This window comes from Hibiscus syriacus, unplaced genomic scaffold (assembly GCF_006381635.1).
Source record: "Hibiscus syriacus cultivar Baekdansim isolate YM2019G1 unplaced genomic scaffold, ASM638163v2 tig00111016_pilon, whole genome shotgun sequence".
Taxonomy (NCBI): domain Eukaryota; kingdom Viridiplantae; phylum Streptophyta; class Magnoliopsida; order Malvales; family Malvaceae; genus Hibiscus; species Hibiscus syriacus.
The window spans coordinates 58,288-81,079 of NW_024062955.1; the positions used below are offsets into that span (position 1 = coordinate 58,288).

The 22,792-nt window shown below is 38.5% G+C and overlaps 1 protein-coding gene across 1 annotated transcript; it reads left to right on the forward strand.

The window, feature by feature from the left end:
- The first annotated feature begins 19,422 nt into the window (after positions 1-19,422).
- Positions 19,423-22,582, forward strand: LOC120150180 (UDP-galactose/UDP-glucose transporter 7-like). Its single transcript, XM_039162884.1, has 8 exons — positions 19,423-19,613; positions 19,704-19,847; positions 20,038-20,143; positions 20,231-20,476; positions 21,214-21,324; positions 21,431-21,589; positions 21,818-21,961; positions 22,245-22,582. The coding sequence occupies exons 2-8, from the start codon at positions 19,807-19,809 to the stop codon at positions 22,377-22,379; spliced, it is 942 nt and encodes a 313-aa protein (XP_039018815.1). The 5' UTR covers positions 19,423-19,613; positions 19,704-19,806; the 3' UTR covers positions 22,380-22,582.
- The last annotated feature ends 210 nt before the right edge of the window (positions 22,583-22,792 follow it).

The window sequence follows — 22,792 nt, forward strand, 5'->3', positions numbered from 1 at the left end:
GTTTCTTCTGAATACTTACAAGTATTTATAGCTTAGGATTCTTCCGAATACCTAACCTTCATCTAAGAGATGGACATTTTCATGCCTCTTACAAGCCTAGATGGTGAAGCATTCATAAGCAAAGCAAATAAAGAACCCAAAATAAACTTAAATATACCCTAAAAAATAAAGTTTAAACAATCGTTCAACCAACAACCACCAAATAAGTTAGTTCATGGTGGGGTTCGAAATATCCAAACACAAAGTCATGAAAATATTCGTTCCAACAACCCACAAATTAATAGAAAAATAGCAACAAAAGGGAAGTGAGAAGAAGCCTTCGACGCGCCACTGGAGGTCTCCTCTCGGCCACCATGAACCACCTAGCTCGCTAGCTCCTTCCGACGCTTAGCTTGCCACTCCTTGGAGCTTTATCAATGGAGGAATATCCCAAGAAGAAGAAAGGAAAAGAGAAAATAAAAATGTGATTTTTTTCTGCTCTATGCGTGTGCTCTCTGTCCCCCTTTTTTTCTCTCCCATGAGGTGTCATATATAATAAAAATATCTAGGGGTAATGATGAGGTTGTTGGGTGCAAAATACCCGTAGAATCACATGTTGTGCATGAACCTTATCCTCCAAGTGGCAGTGGTCCTTTGGCAGCTCTGGCAGGCGGTTATAGCAGTCCTTCACGTGCAGAGACAGCTGTCCAGTGCCAGCTGTCCTTATGCAGAAATATCTTTTTGTCTTTTTCTGCGCCAGAAATGCCAAGGCATTTCAATCTGCTTTAGCAACGTGTGATGCCGCGGCATTACTTCCCAAAGAATCCTTTTTCTTGCTATTCCCTGCACACCATAGACAAACTGCACCTTTCCCTCAAACAACACCATTAAGAAATAAAATAGCACAACCACCACAAATGCAACTATATGCAACTACATGATCCTAAAATGACTAAAATGAGCTTTTAAACAAACAATAACTTAAGTGAAAAATGCTTTAAAATTAGCCTTTTTAGGAAGTTAACACACCCCCAAACTTAAGCTATTGCTTGTCCTCAAGCAATGGATAGCAGTTACATAAGCATAATGTCATGGCAAAGTTCGATAGTAAGACAATAGGACAAAATTGAATTTCAACCCTCAGAACGATAGGCTTCAACATGCTAGACTTATCAAGAATTCAAGTACTTTTCCCTAGTTCAAAATCCTTTGTGGTAGTGTGTGTGTGTGATTGTATCCAATCTATACTTAGCGAATTTAGACAATTTCTAATCAAGTCCCCTAGTTTTTGTCAAGGCATATACTTATCATTAAGCACATTTTTACTCCCTTTTCTTTGATTTTTTTATGCTGTTACGAAGGGAGTCAGCTCATCACACCTACTCTCCCACACTCTAGATGAAAGGGAGCATACCTTCCATCCCCGAGCTAGTTAAGTAGAGTCATCTCGTGACTTCTTTCATTCACTCATATGCACAAGGCTTCCATTTATTAAAGAAAGTTCCAGGAAATGCCACGGAAAAGAGCAGTGTCCCTCTACAACTATGCTTAAGCATTTATTCACAGTTTCATTTCTAAGGGAGTTTGTTTTTGATTTTTCTTTTAAACACCATACTATATTTTAATGCCAAGACTAACTAAAGTTCCTTCATAAAAATTTCCTAAATTTTCTAAGTATAGAAAACATACAAATTGTGTAAATATTTTTCATAAAGCATCAAGCCCTAGAGAGAGTTCTATCATTCTCAACAGTCATTTACATTCAGATTCTAGCCTAACAAAATTATCATCATCGGGTATCCTCAAAACATTTCATCTAACTGTCCTACCATTTACTGATGCCATGGCATAATACTATGCTAATGCTATCATGCATATGACCTACCAAGAACAATACCTCCCCCAAACTTAAGGGAAGCATTGTCCTCAATGCTTTAAAGAGAACTAAACTAACTATAAACTATATGTTATGCAATGAAATACAACTAAATGAAAATGGATACAAGAGAGGTACCTCAATGTTTACGTGGTGGTGGTGCTTTGGAGGTGCTAGCAGCTCCTCGTCGGGTGCGCTTTCGGATAGGTGCTGGGCTGGACTCGGAAGAAGTGGAGTAATAGTGCGCAATGCGTCCAGCCATGGTCTTGGTGCGGCGACCACTACGTTGTGCATGAGAAGGATTGGGTACTGGGACGGGGCTGGGTGTTTCTTCGACAGGGACAGTGGGCGGATATTCAGGAGTCTCGAACCGGTGTATATCAGGAGTAGGGTCAGCAGCAGGAGGATCGGGTGCATCGTGCTCAGGCTCTGGAGATGCCTCGGCATTGAATGCCGGCAGAATTTCATCTGGGAAACCAGGGAAATTCCATTGACCGTGGGGAATAATTTCTTGAATCAACGATTCCACCATAGCATCTCTATGCTTCACGTATCCAAAGAAATTACGGATGTCACCGTGTAAAGCATGCAGTTGAGCTTGAGTCTGCGTCACAGCTTCCTCGAGAGCAAGTAACCTTGCCTCGACATTCGATTCTATAGTACCTGTAGATTGCTCATGAACAGGGTCTTTAGACTTGGGATTTTCAAGTCCCAATTATAGTGGAAGTCTAGCCCTAGTGATGCCCGATAATCCAGGTAAAATTTCATCAAAAGCATTTTCCTCAACCTTTTTCTTACGACATAAAGCGGTAATTAAATTAGGAGACACCAAAGCACTTGCCTTTTTACCCAAACAGTCATGAACTTGCTGAACAATAATAAGACCCACATCGATCGGACGGGATACTATCATAGAATGTAAAAGCAATAAGCGTGAAAGTGATACCGTAGTGTTGTGGGAAGTGGGCATTAGTTTATGCTTGAGAAAGTGATTCCATAACTTTGCGCGCGACTGAAGACGTTCTCGGTTGACCGAGTATCTACTCGTTTGTCGTCCATTCCACTCAGTGTTTTCAAAACAAAGGTCCTCCAAGACCCCATCGCATGTGTTGCTATCGGCTTCCTCTTCGAACATGGCACAGCCATCTACTTCCTCCTGTAAATGAAAATAACGATTAATAGCAGTGGATGTAAAACGGATTTGCTTACCTCGAACGAAGATGGAGTGTTGATTGGGCTTGGAGATGTTCGCATAGAACTCCTTAACTAATGAGGCGTTCACCGAACCAGGATGACAGGCAAACTTCTGCCACTTGAGCGGCGTCACGATGTCCATAACATCGGGTCCAAAACCACCATCGGTTTCCTCGGTAAAAATAAATCCCAACTCAAAAAAGAGTTTTCAGTTCTTGAAGTTTTGGAACCGAGCCTTGGCCTCATCGTTCTCAAACTGTTGCCAAACGGTCGTGTCGGTTGGAGCTGGTCTTGAGCGCACCATTTTCAGTGTTTTTGAAGTAAGAAAAAGGAAAAAGGAAGAAGCTTTTGAAAGCTTTAAAAACTTGGATGTATTTCAGCTTTGGAGAGAATAAGGGAAGAAGATGAGTAAAAGAGAGAAAAAGTAAAAGTTAACATGAAAGAGAAAAAAATGAATAAAGAAAGAGAAAAGAAAAAGTTAAAAATTTGGGAGGGAAAAGGGGTGATAGGACGGTTAAGAGAGGAATTAGTGGGTGGGGGTTGTGCATGTATAGGGAAGGAAAAAAAACTGCCAAAAGGTAATGATGGTGATAGGATAAGTCTGTGGAAAGAGAAAAAGAAATGTCAGAAATTAAATTAAATAAAAAGAAACAAATCAAAAGAATATCTCTCCAATTAATGCTTTGTCCTTTCCTCCCTTTGGTAACCGCTCCTTGTACGGTTTGCAGCAATGTGGTCCCTACAAATTAGATCAAAAATTAATTACAAAATAAAATAAAATAAAACTAAAGAAAAAAACTTGAATGTTAAATTTTATTTATGCACAGACACAAATTCAATGCCGAGGCATCGAATTTTGGTTCTCCTCTAGGCACGCTTCAATATCGTACAGCCGTAACACGTCCTTGTTGTGCGGTGGTGGAATTCCATTGTAAGCTTTCAGACGCTGGCCATTGACCTTGAAGATCTTCCCATTGTCTATTCTCTTGATGTCAACAGCTCCATGGGGATAGACATAATGCACCTCAAATGGCCCTGACCATCGAGATTTTAGCTTCCCATGAAAGAGTTTAAGTCTGGAGTTGTAAAGCAAGACTTGGTGCCCCACATGAAAATACCGTGGCATCAGTTTTTGGTCATGCCACTTCTTGGTTTTCTCCTTGTATGTCGAGCATTCTCATATGCTTGTGCTCTAAACTCTTCCATTTCATTAAGTTCTAATAATCTCTGCTCCCCAGCTAGTTGAGCATCGAAATTCAATCGCTTGATAGCCCAATAAGCTTTTTGTTCAAGCTCAACCGGGAGATGACAAGCTTTACCATACACTAACTTGAAGGGTGACATCCCCAAATGAGTTTTGAACGTTGTTCTGTACGCCCAAAGTGCTTCATCCAACTTTGGCGACCAATCCTTTCGCTTTGGGTTCACCACTTTCTCTAAAACTGCTTGATCTCTCGATTAGATATCTCAGCTTGGCCATTTGTCTGCGGATGATATGCCGTGGCAATCTTGTGTCGAACTCCATATCTCAGCAATGCCTTGGCAATCAACTTGTTATCAAAATGGGTTCCTTCATCACTGATGATAGCACGAGGTACTCCAAACCGAGTGAAAATATACTTGTTCAAAAACTTGAGTACGGTCTTGGAGTCATTCCTTGATGTTGTTATTGCTTCCACCCACTTTGACACATAATCCACAACAAGCAATATATATAATTTTCCTTTAGAAGATGGGAATGGTCTCAAGAAGTCGATGCCCCACACATCAAACAGCTCTATCTCCAAAATATTTTGCAGCGGCATCTCATGTCGTCTGGAGATGTTTCCAGTCCGTTGGCATCGATCACATCCTTTGTAAAATTCTTGGGCATCTCTAAACAAAGTTGGCCAGTAAAAGCCTGATTGCAGGACCTTAGCAGCAGTCCTTGCTCCACCAAAATGGCCTCCACTTGGGGCCGAATGAAAAATGGTACAAAATATCACTTTGCTCCTCTTCAGGTACACATCGTCTAATGAGCTGATCGGCACAATGTTTGAACAGATATGGCTCATCCCAAAAATAGTGCCTTGCATCGTGCTTGAACTTCTTTTTAGCCTGACTATTCAAATCAAAAGGCACAATTCCACTAACAAGAAAATTAACAAGGTCAGCGTACCACGGGATTGCCGCGGCATATAAAATTTTCTCATCAGGAAATTCCTCTTGGATATCTACAGTGTCATGGCATTCATAATTGTTCTCTAGCCTAGATAAGTGATCAACAACTTGATTTTCAGTTCCTTTTCTATCTACCACCTCTAAGTCAAATTCTTGCAAAAGTAAGACCCACCTAATAAGTCTAGGCTTGGCATCCTTTTTGTTCACTAAGTATTTTATAGCCGAATGATCAGTGTGAACAATAACTTTAGTGCCTATTAGGTATGGTCTAAATTTATCAAAAGCAAATACTACGGCAAGTAATTCTTTCTCAGTGGTGGTGTAGTTCAATTGTGCTTCATTTAAAGTGCGGCTAGAGTAATAAATAACATGAAAGATTTTACCTCGGCGTTGCCCCAAAACAGCTCCTACAGCATAATCGCTTGCATCACACATCAGCTCAAATGGTGATGTCCAGTCGGGAGGGACTACAATGGGTGCCGAGATCAGTTGTCGCTTTAGCTCAGTAAACGCGCCGAGGCATAATTCGTCAAACACAAAGGGTTGGTTTTGTTGAAACAATGTGCACAAGGGTTTAGAAATCTTGGAGAAGTCTTTGATAAACCTTCTATAGAATCCAACATGTCCAAGAAAACTTCTTATTTCCTTGACCGAAGTTGGCGGTGGCAATTTTTCAATCACTTCAATCTTTGCCTTGTCCACCTCAATACCCTTGTGTGAAATTTTGTGGCCTAATACAATACCTTCAGTCACCATGAAGTGACATTTTCCCAGTTTAAGACCAACTCAGCCTCCTCGCATCTTTTGAGAACTTTTGCTAAATTGCCGAGGCATCGTTCAAAGTCATCCCCACAAACAGAAAAGTTGTCCATGAAGATCTCCAGAAAATCCTCAACCATATCTGAAAATATAGCTTGCATACAGCGCTGAAACGTTACCGGGGCATTACAGAGTCCAAAAGGCATCCTCCTAAAGGCAAAAGTGCCATAGGGACAAGTAAATGTAGTCTTATCCTGGTCCTCTGGTGCGATGACAATTTGATTGTACCCCGAGTACCCATCCAAAAAGCAATAGAATGATTTGCCGGCCAATCGATCCAACATTTGGTCGATGAAAGGTAGAGGAAAGTGGTCATTCTTCGTAGCTTTGTTGAGTTTTTATAGTCCATACATATCCTCCATCTGGTCATAGTGCGAGTGGGTAATACTCATTATCCTCATTCGTAACCACCGTCGTACCTCCTTTCTTCGGAACACATTGGACAGAGCTCACCCATGAGCTATTGGAGATAGGGTAGACCACTCCAGCATCAAGCCATTTCAGAATTTCTTTCATCACCACTTGCTTCATAACAGGGTTGAGTCTTCTTTATGGTTCAATTGAATTGCCGTGGCAATCTTCTAGCAGAATCTTGTGCATGCAGATCGTGGGACTAATGCCTTTCAAATCGGCCATAGTCCAACCAATTGCTTTCTTATGCTACATCAAAACTCTTAACAAACTTTGCTCTTGGTTAGCAGTAAGGTTAGCGGAAATAATCACCGGTAAAGTCTCATCGCTACCTAAGTAAACATATTTAAGATGCCCTGGCAAAGTCTTAAGCTCTAGATTGGGTGCATGCAATAATGAAGGCTTAGGAGAAATGAATTCATTAAAATTCAGAGGTTCAAAATTCATACCTGATCTAACTTGTACTAAGCTAGATTGCTCCTCCAAAATTGGAAAGTCGTCGGACTCCACTAAGCTTTCATCATCCACCCAATATTCATTTTCTGCTAGCTGAATGAAGTTGTTCTGGCAAAGATGTTCAGTCTCTTCTTCAATCACTGAGTTCAATTCAGAAATGCCTTGGTATTCTTCAGTGTCATCAACATATTTGAGCGTTCTAAAAACATTGACAGTCACACACTGATCGCCACTCTCATGGTGAGTTCACCTTTTTCACAGTCTATCAAGATACGTCCAGTGGCTAGAAAAGGTCTTCCCAGAATGATTGGTGCCTTGGCATCAACTTCACAGTCCAGAATTAAGAAGTCGACTGGAAACACAAACTTGTCCACCCTTACTATGACATCCTCGACTCTCCCTTCAGGTTTAACATGGGATTTGTCAGCAAGTTGTAATGGGTCTTGCATCTCCTATGCCAAGCTTCAAGAATATCGATTTCGGCATTAAGTTGACACTTGAACCAAGATCACATAAAGCCTTTCCAACGAAATTAGCTCCAATTGAACAAGGAATAATGAAGCTGCCCGGATTATTTCTCTTTAGCGGCAACTTACTCAATGAAGAACAAAATTCTGTTGTCGTGGCAACAGTCTCTACTTTCCTCTTCTTGGTACAGATGTCCTTCAGAAATTTGGCATACATCGGCATCTGTTCAACAGCTTCCAAGAGAGGTATATTGATATGGAGCTGATGAAGAATGTCTACGAACTTCTTGAACTGAACTTCATCATTGTGCTTCTTCAATCTTTGCGGGAATAGTGGGGGAGGTCTAGCTTCCTTAGCTGTAGGAATAGAATTTTCTTTTGCCTTGGCATCATAATCTGGTACCTTGGCAGAATCCTCCTCCTTGTCCTTCTCAGAAACTCTATCATCTTGTAATTCAGCTTCAGTAGTGGGATTAGAATCATCATACTGTGGCCCACTATCCTTGACTTGTCGATTGATTTGTGTTCCACTCCTAAGAGTTAACACATTGCAGTGCTCTTTTCCAGGCCCTTTAGTGACTTCAGTATCACTTGGCAAACGTCCTTGCTGACGCTCTTGCAATGCCGTAGCAATCTGACCAACTTGACCTTCCAAAGCTCTCAGAGAGAGCTATGGCTTTGAAGTAAGGCGCCTTGACTATGAAGTAAAGCTCCTTGATTTTAATTGAAGTATAATGGTCTTGCAGCATTGTCTTCGTAGTAAATATGAATTCTTGAATTGTAGCTTCTAAGGAACTTATGCTCGCTGAAGATGAAGCTCCTTTGTTAGCATTATGCCATGGCATAGCATTTTGGTAACTTTGAGGCTCATTGTGATTCTGCTGCCTAGTAGGTTGATTAGCATTATGGGCTCCTTGATTTCCCCATGAGAAATTAGGATGCTGACGCCATCCAGCATTATAAGTGTTTGAGTAAGGATTGTTGCTGCCTCGATTGTAATTACCAACAAAGTTGATTGACTCATGGTTGGTTGGGCATTCGCTCTCGTGATGATTGCCTTGGCATAACAGACATGCCAGATTAGTTGTTTTCACTTCCTTCACATCAGTGGAACATTGTAAGTTCTTCAACATATTAGTAATAGCGGAGAGTTGAGCGGACACCGAATCTTTGGCTTCTAACTCGAATGCTCCAGGTACTCTCCTCCAACTCCCAAGTCTTAAGGAAGGAAATTGATAATCATTGTTAGCAATTCTGTCCAAGATAGCAAACGCCTTCGTAGGTGATTTGTCCAGCAATGTCCCATTTGCCGAGGCATCCAGTAACATCCTCGTGGGTGCATTGACTCCATTATAGAACATGACTACTTGAGTCCAATCATGAAAACCATGATTTGAACACTTTCGAAGCAAACTCTTGTAACGATCCCAACACTCATACATGGATTCGTCGTCGCCCTGGCAAAAAGATGATATTTCATTCCTTAGCTGCGTATTCATGTTTGGTGGGTTGTACCTCAATAAGAAACTCTTGCAAAGATCGACCTATGATTCCATCGAACCGGCTGGTACACCACTCAACCAAGCTCTTGCTCGATCACGCAATGAATACGGAAAAAACTTTAATTTCAGAAAATCCTCATGCACTCCTTCTTGGCGGAAAGAATCACAAACTTCCAGAAAATTGCGAATGTGCTGCCTGGCATCTTCAGTTGGCATACCCTCAAACTGCCCAATGGAATTCAACATGTTGAACATGATTGGTTTCAGCTCGAAATGTGCAGCTTGAATTTCGGGTGCCACAATCCTAGGATTCAGATCATCCAGCATCGGATTTAAATGATCTCGAATAACACGAGGCCTGATAACATGTTCAACATTGTTTAATGCCGCGGCATTCTAATTTCCGTCATCTTGACCAATGCCTTGGTTTCCAATCTGATACATATTTCCTTGAGCACGTCTTCTTCTTCTAAAGAGTCTTTCAATCTCAGGTTCTATTGGTTCCAAAGGCTCTTCAAAATTTCTTCTAGGCATACACTAAATAAACCTGAAAAATAAAACAAAAATATCAAGTAAACTATATAAAAAATAAAAATGCAAAACAAAATAAATGCTCTGGCAAAACTAAATAACTTCAGGCTGCCAATCCCCGGCAACGGCGCCAAAAACTTGTTCGCGTGTTGTGAGTACTATAAAATATACGCAAATAATGTGCAAGTATACACAATCGCTCAAGTAATATAATGATGAGTGAGTATCGTCTCCACAGGGATTGGGTGAAATTACGAAAGTCTAACCAAAGCAACGCACTAAATTATCTAAGTATAGTTAGTCTTGATATATACAAATGTCACGGCAATGGATATGTGTATGCTGGTGGATGTGGATTGATGGTGTGATGGTGTAGCAAATGGAAATGCAGTGGCAATGATGGATGTTTAATATTGAGTATGGTGAAATGTCAAGGCAATGAAAAATGGTAAAAACAGTAAATAAAAAGATAAATAAAATAATAAGAAAATAATCCTCACGTGACAAGCTTCCAATGAAATGAATGGTAAGGATTGGTCTAAGGTTGCTAAACTTATTTCTCAAGTATATTTAAGCTATCTTGACTTTACTTACTCGACAGGGCTTTCCTAAGGTGTTCAAAAGAACCTAACAGAATAGGATGCCAAGGCATCTGCTCTCACTCAACGATGTTGGACAGCCTACCCTATTGATAAAGACACCCTTTTTAGTCGTTGAAATCCTATTCTAGTCTCTTCCGAGATCTAAGGGATTAAGTTATAATATTCCTAGGCTGGTTCAAAGCCCCTTGAAAATACCATAACCCATTGCTTATGAGGATCTTATCTTGCGTTTCTTCCGAATACTTACAAGTATTTTTAGCTTAGGATTCTTCCGAATACCTAACCTTCATCTAAGAGATGGACATTTCCATGCCTCTTACAAGCTTACATGGCGAAGCATTCATAAGCAAAGCAAATAAAGAACCCAAAATAAACTTAAATATACCCTAAAAAATAAAGTTTAAACAATCGTTCAACCAACCACCACCAAATAAGTTAGTTCATGGTGGGGTTCGAAATATCCAAACACAAAGTCATAAAAATATTCGTTCCAACAACCCACAAATTAATAGAAAAATAGCAGCAAAAGGGAAGTGAGAAGAAGCCTTTGACGCGCCACCGGAGGTCTCTTCTCGGCCACCACGAACCACTTAGCTCGCTAGCTCCTTCCGGCGCCTAGCTTGCCACTCCTTGGAGCTTTATCAATGGAGGAATATCCCAAGGAAGAAGAAAGGAAAAGAGAAAATAAAAATGTGATTTTTTTCTGCTCTATGCGTATGCACTCTGTCCCCCTTTTTTTATCTCCCATGAGGTGTCATATATAATAAAAATATCTAGGGGTAATGATGAGGTTGTTGGGTGCAAAATACCCCTCATACCCCTAGAATCACATGTTGTGCATGAACCTTATCCTCCAAGTGGCAGTGGTCCTTTGGCAGCTCTGGCAGGCGGTTACAACAGTCCTTCACGTGTAGAGACAGCTGTCCAGTGCCAGCTATCCTTATGCAGAAATATCTTTTTATCTTTTTCTGCGCCAGAAATGCCAAGGCATTTCAATCTGCTTTAGCAACGTATGATGCCGCGACATTACTTCCCAAAGAATCCTTTTTCTTGCTATTCCCTGCACACCATAGACAAACTGCACATTTCCCTCAAACATCACCATTAAGAAATAAAATAGCACAACCACCACAAATGCAACTATATGCAACTACATGATCCTAAAATGAATAAAATGAGCTTTTAAATAAGCAATAACTTAAGTGAAAAAGGCTTTAAAAGTAGCCTTTTTAGGAAGTTAACAGTTATACTGTAAATGATGTGCATTGGAGCTGAGCGTAGTCGAACTCGAAGGTCTTTGTTGATAGATACTCCTTCTTTGAGTTGGATATCCTTCGTCGTGAAGTTGAAATCCAATCTAAAGATGGATGATGCTTGTGTGCACAATTCCCTTCGGCGTTAAGTTTAAACCGCGGGTGGCCCATTCGTCGTGAAGTTGAGCCTGAAATTGGATATCCTTTGTCGTGAAGTTGAAATCCAAGTAAGTAGCATTGTTCTTAGTCAAATATCCTCTGTCGTGAAGTTGAAATTGGCTCTGGAACCGGGAAATTATTTGTTGACAACCAGCCGTCCCTTCGTTGTGAAGTTGAACTTGTGTTGTCTCGACTCTAATATCCTTCGCTGTGAAGTTGAAATTGACTCTGAATGAAATTTTGTTGACAATCAGCCGCCCCTTCGTCGAGAAGTTGAGCTTGTGTTGTCTTGGGTCCAAGATCATTCGCTGAGAAGTTGAAATTGGCTCTGAAATTATGAAGTTTATTGACAACCAGCGGTCCCTTCGTCGTGAAGTTGAACTTGCGTTGTCTAGAGTCCAATATCCTTCGTTGTGAAGTTGAAATTGGATCTGAAATTGAGAAGTTATTTGTTGGCAACCAGCGGTCCCTTCATTGTGAAGTTGAACTTGTGTTTTCTTGAGTGGCACGATATCCTCCATCGTGGATTTGAAATCGTGGTTGTTTGGCTTCGAGCTATATATCCTTCGTTGTGAAGTTGAAATCTACTCTCGAGCAAATTGTGAGTTCGAGAGAAACTTTCAATCTGTCGAGTTGGTCGAAATGTAGCTTCTTGCTGCTGAGTTAAGCAACCAACATGAATCTTTAAAGGTGCTTTTGAATCGAGTATCCTTCGTCTTGAAGTCGAAACTTGACTCTAAAAGCTGCAAAAAATTATGTATGTGGAAAATGATAAATATGATGCTCTAAAATGTATGCATAAGATGCATGTAACATGAATTGGTTATATTTTATCTCCTGAAAAAGGTCTGATAATTTGCATTAGGATGTTGAATCCAAAAATGCCCCAATATTTGATGTTGAATCTTCAAAGATGCCCCAAATGTTCCTCATTTCTTGCTTCAGTATTGATTCTGAGCATGAGTTTTGTGTCTAAAAGTCACATGTCATTTACCAAGATCCACTCTAGAGAGACTGTCTTGTTTGAAAAAAATGTTTTTATTTCTCTTTTATTTTCAAAGTTATGAAAATATCAATTAAAAGAGTTTTGAAAAATGTTTGATCCAAAGTTTTGAAAATATTGTCACTTTCACGGTTTTACAATTGAGACGAATCATAAACTAGAGTTCATCGGATATCAAAGAATTAATTATATTGTTAATCCTTCAATGAATTATAGCTATTTGACAAGTGCCAAGATCAAAGCTATTTTTGGGAAGTGGTTAAGTAAGGAAAGGATAAAAAAAATCTCAGGTTATTATGTTTGGTCAAAGATTTGACATTTGATGCTCAAAGGTTTGGCATTTGATGCTCATAGGTTTGGCAGTTTATGCTCAACGGTTTGATGGGGTAGCTTGCATGCTCCTCTACTAGAAGTGTTCTTTGACTCCCAACCTTCGTGATCACACTCGGGTTGTGTGATGTCGTATCAAGGAATTTGTGTGTTCGCCTCAGTTGCACAATTTTTATATTCGAGCCGTCTTTTTAGGTTTTCAACTCGAACCCTCCTTTGGTTTCAAGACGTTATTCAGGATTTACGTCTTGAACCCCCCTTTGTTATTTTTCTCTACCATGCATTAATTACATTGTTTTTTGCAAACAAAGATTAACCCTGATGGGCGGGATGAAATATGAAGATAATCTCTTATGTTTAGAAATCCATGTATGATTAGAAGGGACTTTTAAGGCATGTAATGTAGGTCAGGGTTCATGGTTATGAAAGAAAAGGATAAATAGGCCCAAACAAGTGTTTCAGGGTGTTGAACCAAGGATCAATTCATTCTGATTCCTTCAATCATGTCCTGCTCAAAATGTCTCTCTCTTGATGCTCTATGATCTTTGAGTGAAGTGATTCAGTGATTCGAGAATGATTGTGATTGATCAATCTCATAGTTTGAAGCTTGATGTGCCATTTCAAACAAGTGTTTCAGGGTGTTGAACCAAGGATCAATTCATTATGATGTCTTCAATCCTGCTCAAAATGTTTCTCTCTCTTGATGCTATATGATCTTCGAGTGAAGTGATTCAGTGATTCAGGAATGATTGTGCTTGATCAATCTCATAGTTTGAAGCTTGATGTGCCATTTTTTTAGGGAATCTTTGCATGTAATTTTTTTCCCTTTTCCCTTTTTCTTTTTTATTTTTGTTCTTGTTTCTCTTTTTTCTTTGCTTTTTTGCTTCTTTTCTTTTTTGTTCTTGATTGGATCTTTGCACTTGCCATTTGGTCCACCTTTTGGTATCTCATCTGAATCAATGTCTTCGCTCATGTGAGCATATTTCTTCCACCTTGCCCCCCAGTGTGGAGGGTGATCCTTGGTTAGGGTTGAATCAGAAGAAAAATACTACAGGCTCAAAAGGGGACACAAGGGATATATTTATTTCTCCTGTTGTGAAGGGATAAAGAAATAAAGCCGTTCATCATTTCATACATGTAAATCTTCACAGAAGATGTATCCCCAGGGGGATAGATTTTCAAAATTAATTCTATTCACATGAAAACAGTGTAATTAATGCATGATAGAATTATTTCGAATGAATTTTTCTTCTTTTTTTTTCCAGATGTCTCAATGTTCAGGCTCCCCGCAAGATACCCCAAGTTGGTTCTTTAGAAGAATGCTCATGTTAAAATGAACAACTCAATGCCTTGGGTTTTAATGGTAAGAAAGGTTATTTATGAGTCTAAAAAAGACATTGGTGTGATCTTATTGACTCAAAGAAAAGTGTGGGTGTATCAAAAAGATAAAGGTAATGTTCAAGAATTTAAAAGGGAGGTAATGTCAAAATTTGGTCTTTTTGGTAATGACCATGAGTTATTTTGGGTAAAGAATCAAGGTATTTTGTTTTGGGGTTTGAGACATGATAAGAAAAGTCTAACCTTGCCATATTTCAAAAAACTATAATTCTTGAAGAATTAAAAGAATCCTTAATTCATTTAATATTCGAAGAACTAAAGATTAGAATTTGTTCAATTGCTCCACCTTAGAAAGTAGCATAAATTCAATCTTTAAAAGATTAAGAAAACGATGAAAGATTAGAGACGTGTTTAAACAAAACAATCCTCTAAGTGCAAATGGTATATGCCATGCCCCCTTCTTCGGCCGTTTATGCCCCTAAATCCATCAGGTTTAGGATCTTGCGCTTCAGCGCCTTATAGTTCTCAGAGGAATGTTTGGGGCTTCTTATGTGGTAACACCTAACAACTTCAACATCGTAGTCCTTAGGATATGGGGATTCTTTTCTTAGATCATCCTGACCGGCTTTGTCCTACCATCAGCTGATCAGGCTCTTTAATGTTACAATCTTGTTTCCATGTGGTTAAATCTACTTCATCGAGTCCTTCATGACTTAATTTCATGTTTGTGAAAATGCTTGAAAATGTAGATGAAGATGCAAAAAGGCAAAAATACAAAATGCAAGAATGTATGAAATGTTCGAGGCATTGATCCAGAAAAGTGTCCATTATTATAAATAATCTTTACTTAGACAAAAATGTTTTATCTTGTAAGAGACATAAAAATGATCAAAGGTACATTCAGACTAAATCCTCTAGACCCCGAACAACTTCTAGTAGATTGACAAGTCTTCTGTCTTCATCTGTCACTGGTTGTATGCCTTGTCGGACCATTCCAGCTTCCCTTGCTAGGCCGTGTAGATGACGAACTGCCTTCTGTACTTGATCCAGGAAGTCTCGGATGACTGCGTCTCTGGCCTTCACCTTTTGTTGTGCTTGCTCCCAACGGAAACGCCACTGTAAACCTCCGTCGAAAAGCACTATCTGAAGCTCGCTCACTTTCTTCTTGAACCCATCTACAATAGCTTCTAACTCAGCTATTGTTTTGTCATCTCTCTCATGTTGTTTCTCCAGATTAGCCATTTGGATTCTCAAGCATTGGTTTTGATGCTGATTGTCTGCTAAGCGCCTCTGGGTAGTCTTCATCTGTTCCTTCCAAGCTCTCTCATCATGCCCTTCGAACTTTCTTTTCAGGCTATGAGCTTCGTCTTTCCAGTATTCAGAAGCCACTTTCAACTTGGAGTTATCCTTGACTTTATCTTGATACCCATTTCTCAAGTCTTCGAGCTCAAAACAAACTCTTTTTTGTTCTCTTTCTAGTTTATCTGCTCGATCTTTCTGAGAGTCGGCATCTAGATTCCACTGATAGCGCTCAGCCTCAAGTTCCTTTATCCTCTTCCCAGCTCATTGTTCACAGCTTCAAACTCTGTTTTGGCTATCTCAAGTCCAGAAGGGACGGGACCGAGATGTTCCTCCATGGTCCGGGTGTCCTCACGGTCTAGCACCAAAATATTGTCATTTTCCCTCAATTTTCGCCACTCCACATAGTCCGGAGCAAGCATGTTTCTGGCAGCTACCACATCCATCCGGAATACTTTCTTCCATGAATCGACTGCTTCCTTAATCATCTTCTTATAGTTGTCACCGTGATACTCAAACTCTGATTTAGCTAGTCCGCATGTTGCTGGGACAAACTGACGTGCCCCATAATGTTTAAGTGCTAACAATGGAGCATACCCAACTGCATCCCAAAGTTCAGGTAAGGTCATAGTGTCAGAGTCCCCACATTGGAAAAGAACGTCACTGAGGAACAACCAGGGGGCTCTCCAAGTAATATCTCGGTCTTGATAGATGAGTGAATACTTTCATCCACTTCTCTTTTGAAGTTCCTTCATGCCATTTCATGGTGATGAACTCTCTCAAAGGTGAATACGTAGTGCTAAATCGGCGGTAGGCAACCCAATTAGTCTTCCAGAAGTGGCTGTGAATCCAGACTTGAAGGAGCTGAACACATCCAATAAATCTACCTCCGCCAGCTCTTCGGCAATGGTTGAGAGACCGAAAGGTCTCGACTAAGATGGTTGGTTCTGGGTTGACTCGTTTCGGAAGTTGCTCAAACAGTTCCACCACGGCTAAGTCAATGCATCCCAAAATCTTCGGAAAGATGATCCAGCCATACAGACCTAGTGCAAAAAAGGTCTATAGTCTTCCATTCATTAGGGTGATCATTCATTAGTTTTCTTATGTGGATCCACTGAATTCCTTGCCCGTTACCTTTGTTTCGGAGTCGGTCAGTCACCCATTTTTCATCAACTCCTACAATCTTAGCCAGTCTGTTCTTGAAAGGCTGACTCTTGATGTGTTTGATGTAGGCTCTCTCCAGTTTAATGCTTTCACTGTGCAATAGTGTAGTATACTCCTTGATGGTAGGTACCATGTCCTCTTGGTTAAAAGTGAAGCAACTATATCCCGGGTTCCAGAATTGAACCAAGGCTCTGATTAAGGGCTCACCGGTCTTAACATGAAGCAAAAGTGCAATGTCATCATACCGCTGACTGAACTTCTATTTTCGATCATTCTTCCAACTGTCCCCAACTGTCCCAGATGTCTCGAAGTTCTTGCACATTGTTTTGTTTTACGCTGATAGAGGCATAGCTAACAAGCTCTGACACATAACTTCCTTGAAGACTGTCTCCCTTTTCTTTCTAAGTCTTCTAGGACCATAGTCGTACCTCAGGGTTTTTAATCTCCTATATTACAACACCTTTTTCCATTAATGCAGATTATTTATGGTTAACAAACACGTTTTTTGGTGGATCAACACCTCTTTTGAATGATGCAGATGATGGAAATAAAATAAAGAGAGGGAAAAAATGAAAAGAGTTAGTAGGTAAAGATAATAATCAAAGCAATCATGAAATAAAAGTCCTACCCCACATGATATCTACCTCACATGCTTATTATTCATACCCGGACATGATCTCTATCCCGCAAGTTGATTTTGAACAAGTCCTAACCGCATAAATTTCTAGTTCACATGTTTTGAACATAAAGTAAAGCAGAAAATAATTTCGGCATCCTAGGGTTTAAAACAAGGTTTTGGGGTGGGCCCTAACTCCTTGTAGTCTTCGGGTTTAGGTTCTAAAAAAAGGTACTCGAGTTCTCTTTGCCGGTGCCCCCTTGGGCTTACCAGACCCTTAGTCCTAAACCCATCACAGGCTTATGTGGACTAAGTTAAACTCGAGAGGAAACATTCCCTTATGCCCATACGGAGAATAAATTCACACGAAGGCATAAGGTATATGAATCCGAAGGTTACTTGCTAGGCCCATACGATGAATAAATTCACACGAAGGCGTCGCTTTCACCCCCACTTAAAACGGGTTCGGAGCTCGGATATAGAGCCTTTGGATGAAAAATCTTTAAGGGTTGAAATCATTAAAAAACGGTAAGTACAACTATTTACTCGAAAATATAATCAAAAGTAAGTAATAAGGATCGAAATGTTACCTTAAAATTCAAACTTACCATTTTCATTAAAAAGACAACTGTAAATTACCTTAGCCTGACTCACTTACCTGTGTTCCCAGTGGAGTCGCCAAGCTGTCGCAACCGTATTTCGGTTGGGCCCCGGGATTGGGCTTCAACTTGAAAAATGTGGATTGGGAGTCGCTACCGATCATTTATTTAAAAATAAATGGGTTGATCGGATACCTTATTTCTTTCTTGATATGCGTCTTACCAGAATATGTCGGGCTCGGGAGTCGGTTACGGTCAAGGAAGGATTAGCACCCTTGAACCGCCCTTTCGGTACTATAATTTCCCGTTGTCTTAATTAAGAAAAGTGTAATTTTAAATTAAAAGGTAAAATTTGATAATAAATTACTTACCTCTGATTAATTGACGAAATACCCTTAAAAAGTCATAAGTGTGTTAGAGGGAAAAAATGAATAAATGAAAAAATAAAGAATAAAAAAAAAGTAAAAAAAAAAAAATAAATAAATAAATGAAATATTAATATATATATATATAGTAAAATAAAAATAATAATCAACAAATAGTAATATGAAAATATATATAAAAAAAAAATATATATATATATATATATATATATATATATATATATATATATAAACCAAATATAAAAATACATATAATGATAATTGGCTTATAATAAACTATTTAAAACAACATATATATATGTATAATGATAAAGTAAAAAAAACTAAATAAAGATAATTACAATATATATATATAGTAATAATACATTTAAAGTAAAATATAAAAAAGTATATTATATATAAAATAATAAATATATATTAAAAAATAACCAAATGAATATAAATAAATAAAAATATATATATAATAATAATATATGTAAAAAATCAATTGAAAATCATTTAAAAGAACATAAGTATATATATTTATATAATGACAATAATGTAAATAATAAATAAATAAAAATATCTATACAATAAATAAAATGACTAATATAAAGAAAAATAAAGATTGAGGCCAAATTTAAAAGATAATTAACGTTGATATTACGCATTAGGGGATAAAAAATGAACACGCCTCGGGGTAGATCTAGGTTCAAAACTTCGAAACCCCACCCATTTTTGGTCATCGGCACAACCCACGTTTTGGGTTATTCGAACCAAATCTCAAAAAAATAACGTGCACATGCAAGAAATGAACGAATAAAAAAAATACTACCTTTTATTTCCTTTTCGAATCGTTTACAATAGCTTTGTCTTTGTATTTTCCGCGTTTTCTTTGTATTTTGTAAATCGCTCTTACAACAGTGAGTTACAATGGCTATTTATAGTATTTGTAGATCTTATCTTTAGGAGTTTAAATCATAGTAGAACTCTATCATATTTTAAGAAGTTTGAATCCTAGCAAAATTCTATCCTATTTTTAAGAGTTTAAATTTTAATAGGATGAAAAGATGTGTTGATTATGGTAACATAATTATTGCTACTTATTTGAAAATGGTGTATGCAACAACGAAACAGCCAAAGCTCCATTAGTGTTGCAATGGAGCCAAGCCGATGGCGATGGCTTTGTTCCCAATTCCCGATAACCAATCCTATTCACATTGTCTCTCTCACACTATCTTAAAGCCAGCTGTTTCTCTATATACCAAATCTCCCTTCCTTTCTCCCTTTCTTTACGGTATATTTATTTATTTACTTCATCATTTTCATTAGATATTCCTTCTCCACGTTCCTTCTCACTGTACTTCTCAACCCTCTCCATCAATCCTTCAAACTCCCCTTTTCACTCGATCTACCATTTCTCTAATTTCCCAGATTTTTTTCTTTCAAATAAAACCTTGTGTCTTTTTTAATTCAATCCTTTCTGCTACCAGGTGATTTATTTTCCGATGATGGGTTGGTTTTCATTTTTCTTTTTTGTTTCCAGGTTTGAAGATCCAATTTTCTTGTTCTTTGATTTGTAGGATCTCTTTGCTGGCGAAATTCGGATTGTGTTAACTCGAGATGTGATTGGATTTGGATTTGGATTTGCAAAAGGGGCAATTCAATCTTCGATCTTTATCAATCATGGACACAAGCAGTGTCACAGATGGCAGCTCCTTTTTAAGGTTATAATTTTGTCTTGTAATTCTTCTGACACTTTGATATTTTGCATGACAGACTACCATTTATTTTGTCTGCCAGGTACACTGTTCTTGCTTTTTTTTTTTAGAAGATGAAAAAGGGTAAAAAAAAGGGGGTAAAATAAACAAGTTTTACTATTAAAGCTGTGAAGCTGAAGATTTGTTTGCCTTGTAGTTTGTTTGCAGCTGTATCATATGGGATTGCTTCCATGGCTATGGTTTTTATCAACAAAGCAATTATTATGCAGTATGCACATTCTATGACGCTTCTTACTTTTCAGGTATTTCTCTCTCTTTTTAAGATAGAAAATTGGTCATTGGATCTTTGAATTTATTGTCATGCTTACTTGGTAAGATGATTGTCTTAGCAATTGGCCACTTCCCTGCTCATTCACTTTGGTCGAAAATTGGGTTATACGAAAGCCAAAGGGGTTGATATTACCACAGCTAAAAGGCTTCTCCCTGTTTCTTTGTTTTACAATGCAAATGTGGCATTTGCGCTTGCAAGCTTGAAGGGGGTTAATATTCCTATGTATATTGCTATAAAGAGGCTAACACCTCTTGCTGTTCTCATTGCTGGATTCTTTTCTGGAAAGGGAAAGCCTACAACTCAGGTTTGTGATGTCATTTCTTTGATAGGCTTACAGTTTTAGTTTACTTCTTTTGATACATAGGCTTGATCTCCTTTGGAACTTGACTGTTGAGCTTGTGTATCCTGAAATGATTGTTAATGCATTGATCGAGGTTCGTGTCAATGTCAATTGATTCCTTGTTATTATGTTGATATATAAGTTTTCAAAGACGCATGTTCTTGTGATCATAAATTGACTGTTGAGCTTGTGTATCCTGAAATGATTGTTAATGTGTTGATCGATGTTCGTGTCAATGTCAATTGATTCCTCATTATCATGTTGATATATAAGTTGTCAAATCGCATGTCCTTGTGATCATAACTTGACTATTGAGCTTGTGTATCCTGAAATTATTGTTAATGCATTGATCGATGTTCATGTCAATGGTCAATTGATTCCTCGTTATCATGTTGATATATAAGTTGTCAACGAATCATGTCCTTGTGATCGTTTGTTACATTGTCAATGAATTCATAGCTTTGCTGTTTCACATTCATGGGTTTTGTTTCTCTGTTGTTTGTAACCATTCCTTGTTACTTTTTGTTTTCATAATCTGTCTCAAATCATTCTAGGTTTATCATTTCCTTTGACCCCGGATCCTTTGTTTCTTGTTGTTCCCATCCCTGAATTTTATTGACCTGTCTATTGACTAGTTTTGAATCACACTTTGTTTTCAGTCTAGAAAAAATTATTACCGTTCTTGCTTTGTTAATTTTCAGGTGATCCTTTCAGTAATTTTGACTGCTGTGGGAGTAATTGTAGCTGCCATTGGAGATTTTTCTTTCGACTTACCCGGATACACCATGGCCCTAACTTCTGTGTTTTTCCAGGTTTCCTTTTGCATATACGAATAGCTGGTTACGAACGTGCATTACTCATTGAGGTTTCATTATATGAAGTTTGTTTTCTCATATTGGAGTTTAATCCGAAATGCAGACCATGTACCTCGTGTTGGTGGAGAAGTCTGGTGCAGAAGAAGGGCTTTCTTCAATAGAGATAATGTTCTATAACAGTTTTCTTTCTCTTCCATTTTTGCTATTTCTCATCATAGCGACCGGAGAGTTCCCGAATTCTTTGGCATTGTTACTTGCAAAGGTCAGGACTTTGCACATTTTCTTTTGGTTGTAATTCGTTTGCGATTGTGTTAGGCCTGATCAGATCTAATGGCTTGAGATTCAGTGGAACTGTTGTTTCCGATGACATGTGGCCTTAAGACCTTCAGAATAGCGGCAGTTTAGATGAGATTAGAGTCGGTTAAGGCACTTAATCAACACGAGGTAGCGCACTAGATTTCTAACATCGATTTATTATCTTTGTTTGCGGAGCGATTCTTTCTGGTTTTTGTTCATCCTAGTTCTTTCATTGGTGATGGGCATTGATCTTAACTACACCATGTTTTTGTGTACCATAGTTAACTCTGCTCTAACCACAACCATTGTCGGAGTACTCAAAGGTGTCGGATCCACGGTAAGTGAGTTCGATTCATAACCCGGTCGAAAAGCATACAAGGGGATGACAAACATATACACACTATGTTACCCGGACTCAATCTCGAATACACCTAAGGTTATATCACACTTTTGTATATTCGGAGGATCTTACTTTCATTCACGAGCATGAATATATATAGGAGATGAATAGTCCGGTTAATATAGTGTGTGTATTATATCTGTATATTCATATACATATGAACAGAGGTATGATTTTCAGATTACATGATGACTGGTTTATTTAATTTTGATTATTATAGACACTTGGCTTTGTCTTTCTGGGAGGTGTGCAAGTTCACGATTTGAACTTGACCGGACTGGTCATAACACGGCGGGAGGGGTGTGGTATTCGTACTCCAAATACCAGCAAAGGAAGATTAAAGCGGTCAAAGTGATGTCGGATTTGGAATCGCATCGAAAGTAAACTAAACCCAATTTTACATGTTTAATGCCTAGTTGGTTTCGATTTTACATTTCAAGTGTTTTCTTTGCATACCATTGTGTCATTCATCAAGTGATGATTGAGAAACAATATTGTTTATGTTCCACTGCATTCCTTTTGAGCATATGATATGGTAAAGGAGACCATTAGAGGGATATATAATAAACATTATGATATATATATATATGTATTTAGAGTTTTAGCTTGGGTTTATATCATCGTAATTAGTTGTTAATTAACTTTTCTAAATTCTACCTAATTCTTTTTTGAGAGTTTTCCGGATCAAACTCGGAACCTAATAATGTCTCTGCTTAACATAATCAAATGTTACTCCTTTATATTCATCCACTTATCTTATAATTTCTT

Excerpts from the sequence above, each read along its gene's own strand:
- LOC120150180 (XM_039162884.1), top strand. The coding sequence starts at position 19,807 with ATGGACACAAGCAGTGTCACAGATGGCAGCTCCTTTTTAAG. Across the intron at positions 19,848-20,037 it reads GATGGCAGCTCCTTTTTAAG|TTTGTTTGCAGCTGTATCAT; the intron begins GTTATAATTTTG and ends TTTGCCTTGTAG. Across the intron at positions 20,144-20,230 it reads TGACGCTTCTTACTTTTCAG|CAATTGGCCACTTCCCTGCT; the intron begins GTATTTCTCTCT and ends TGATTGTCTTAG.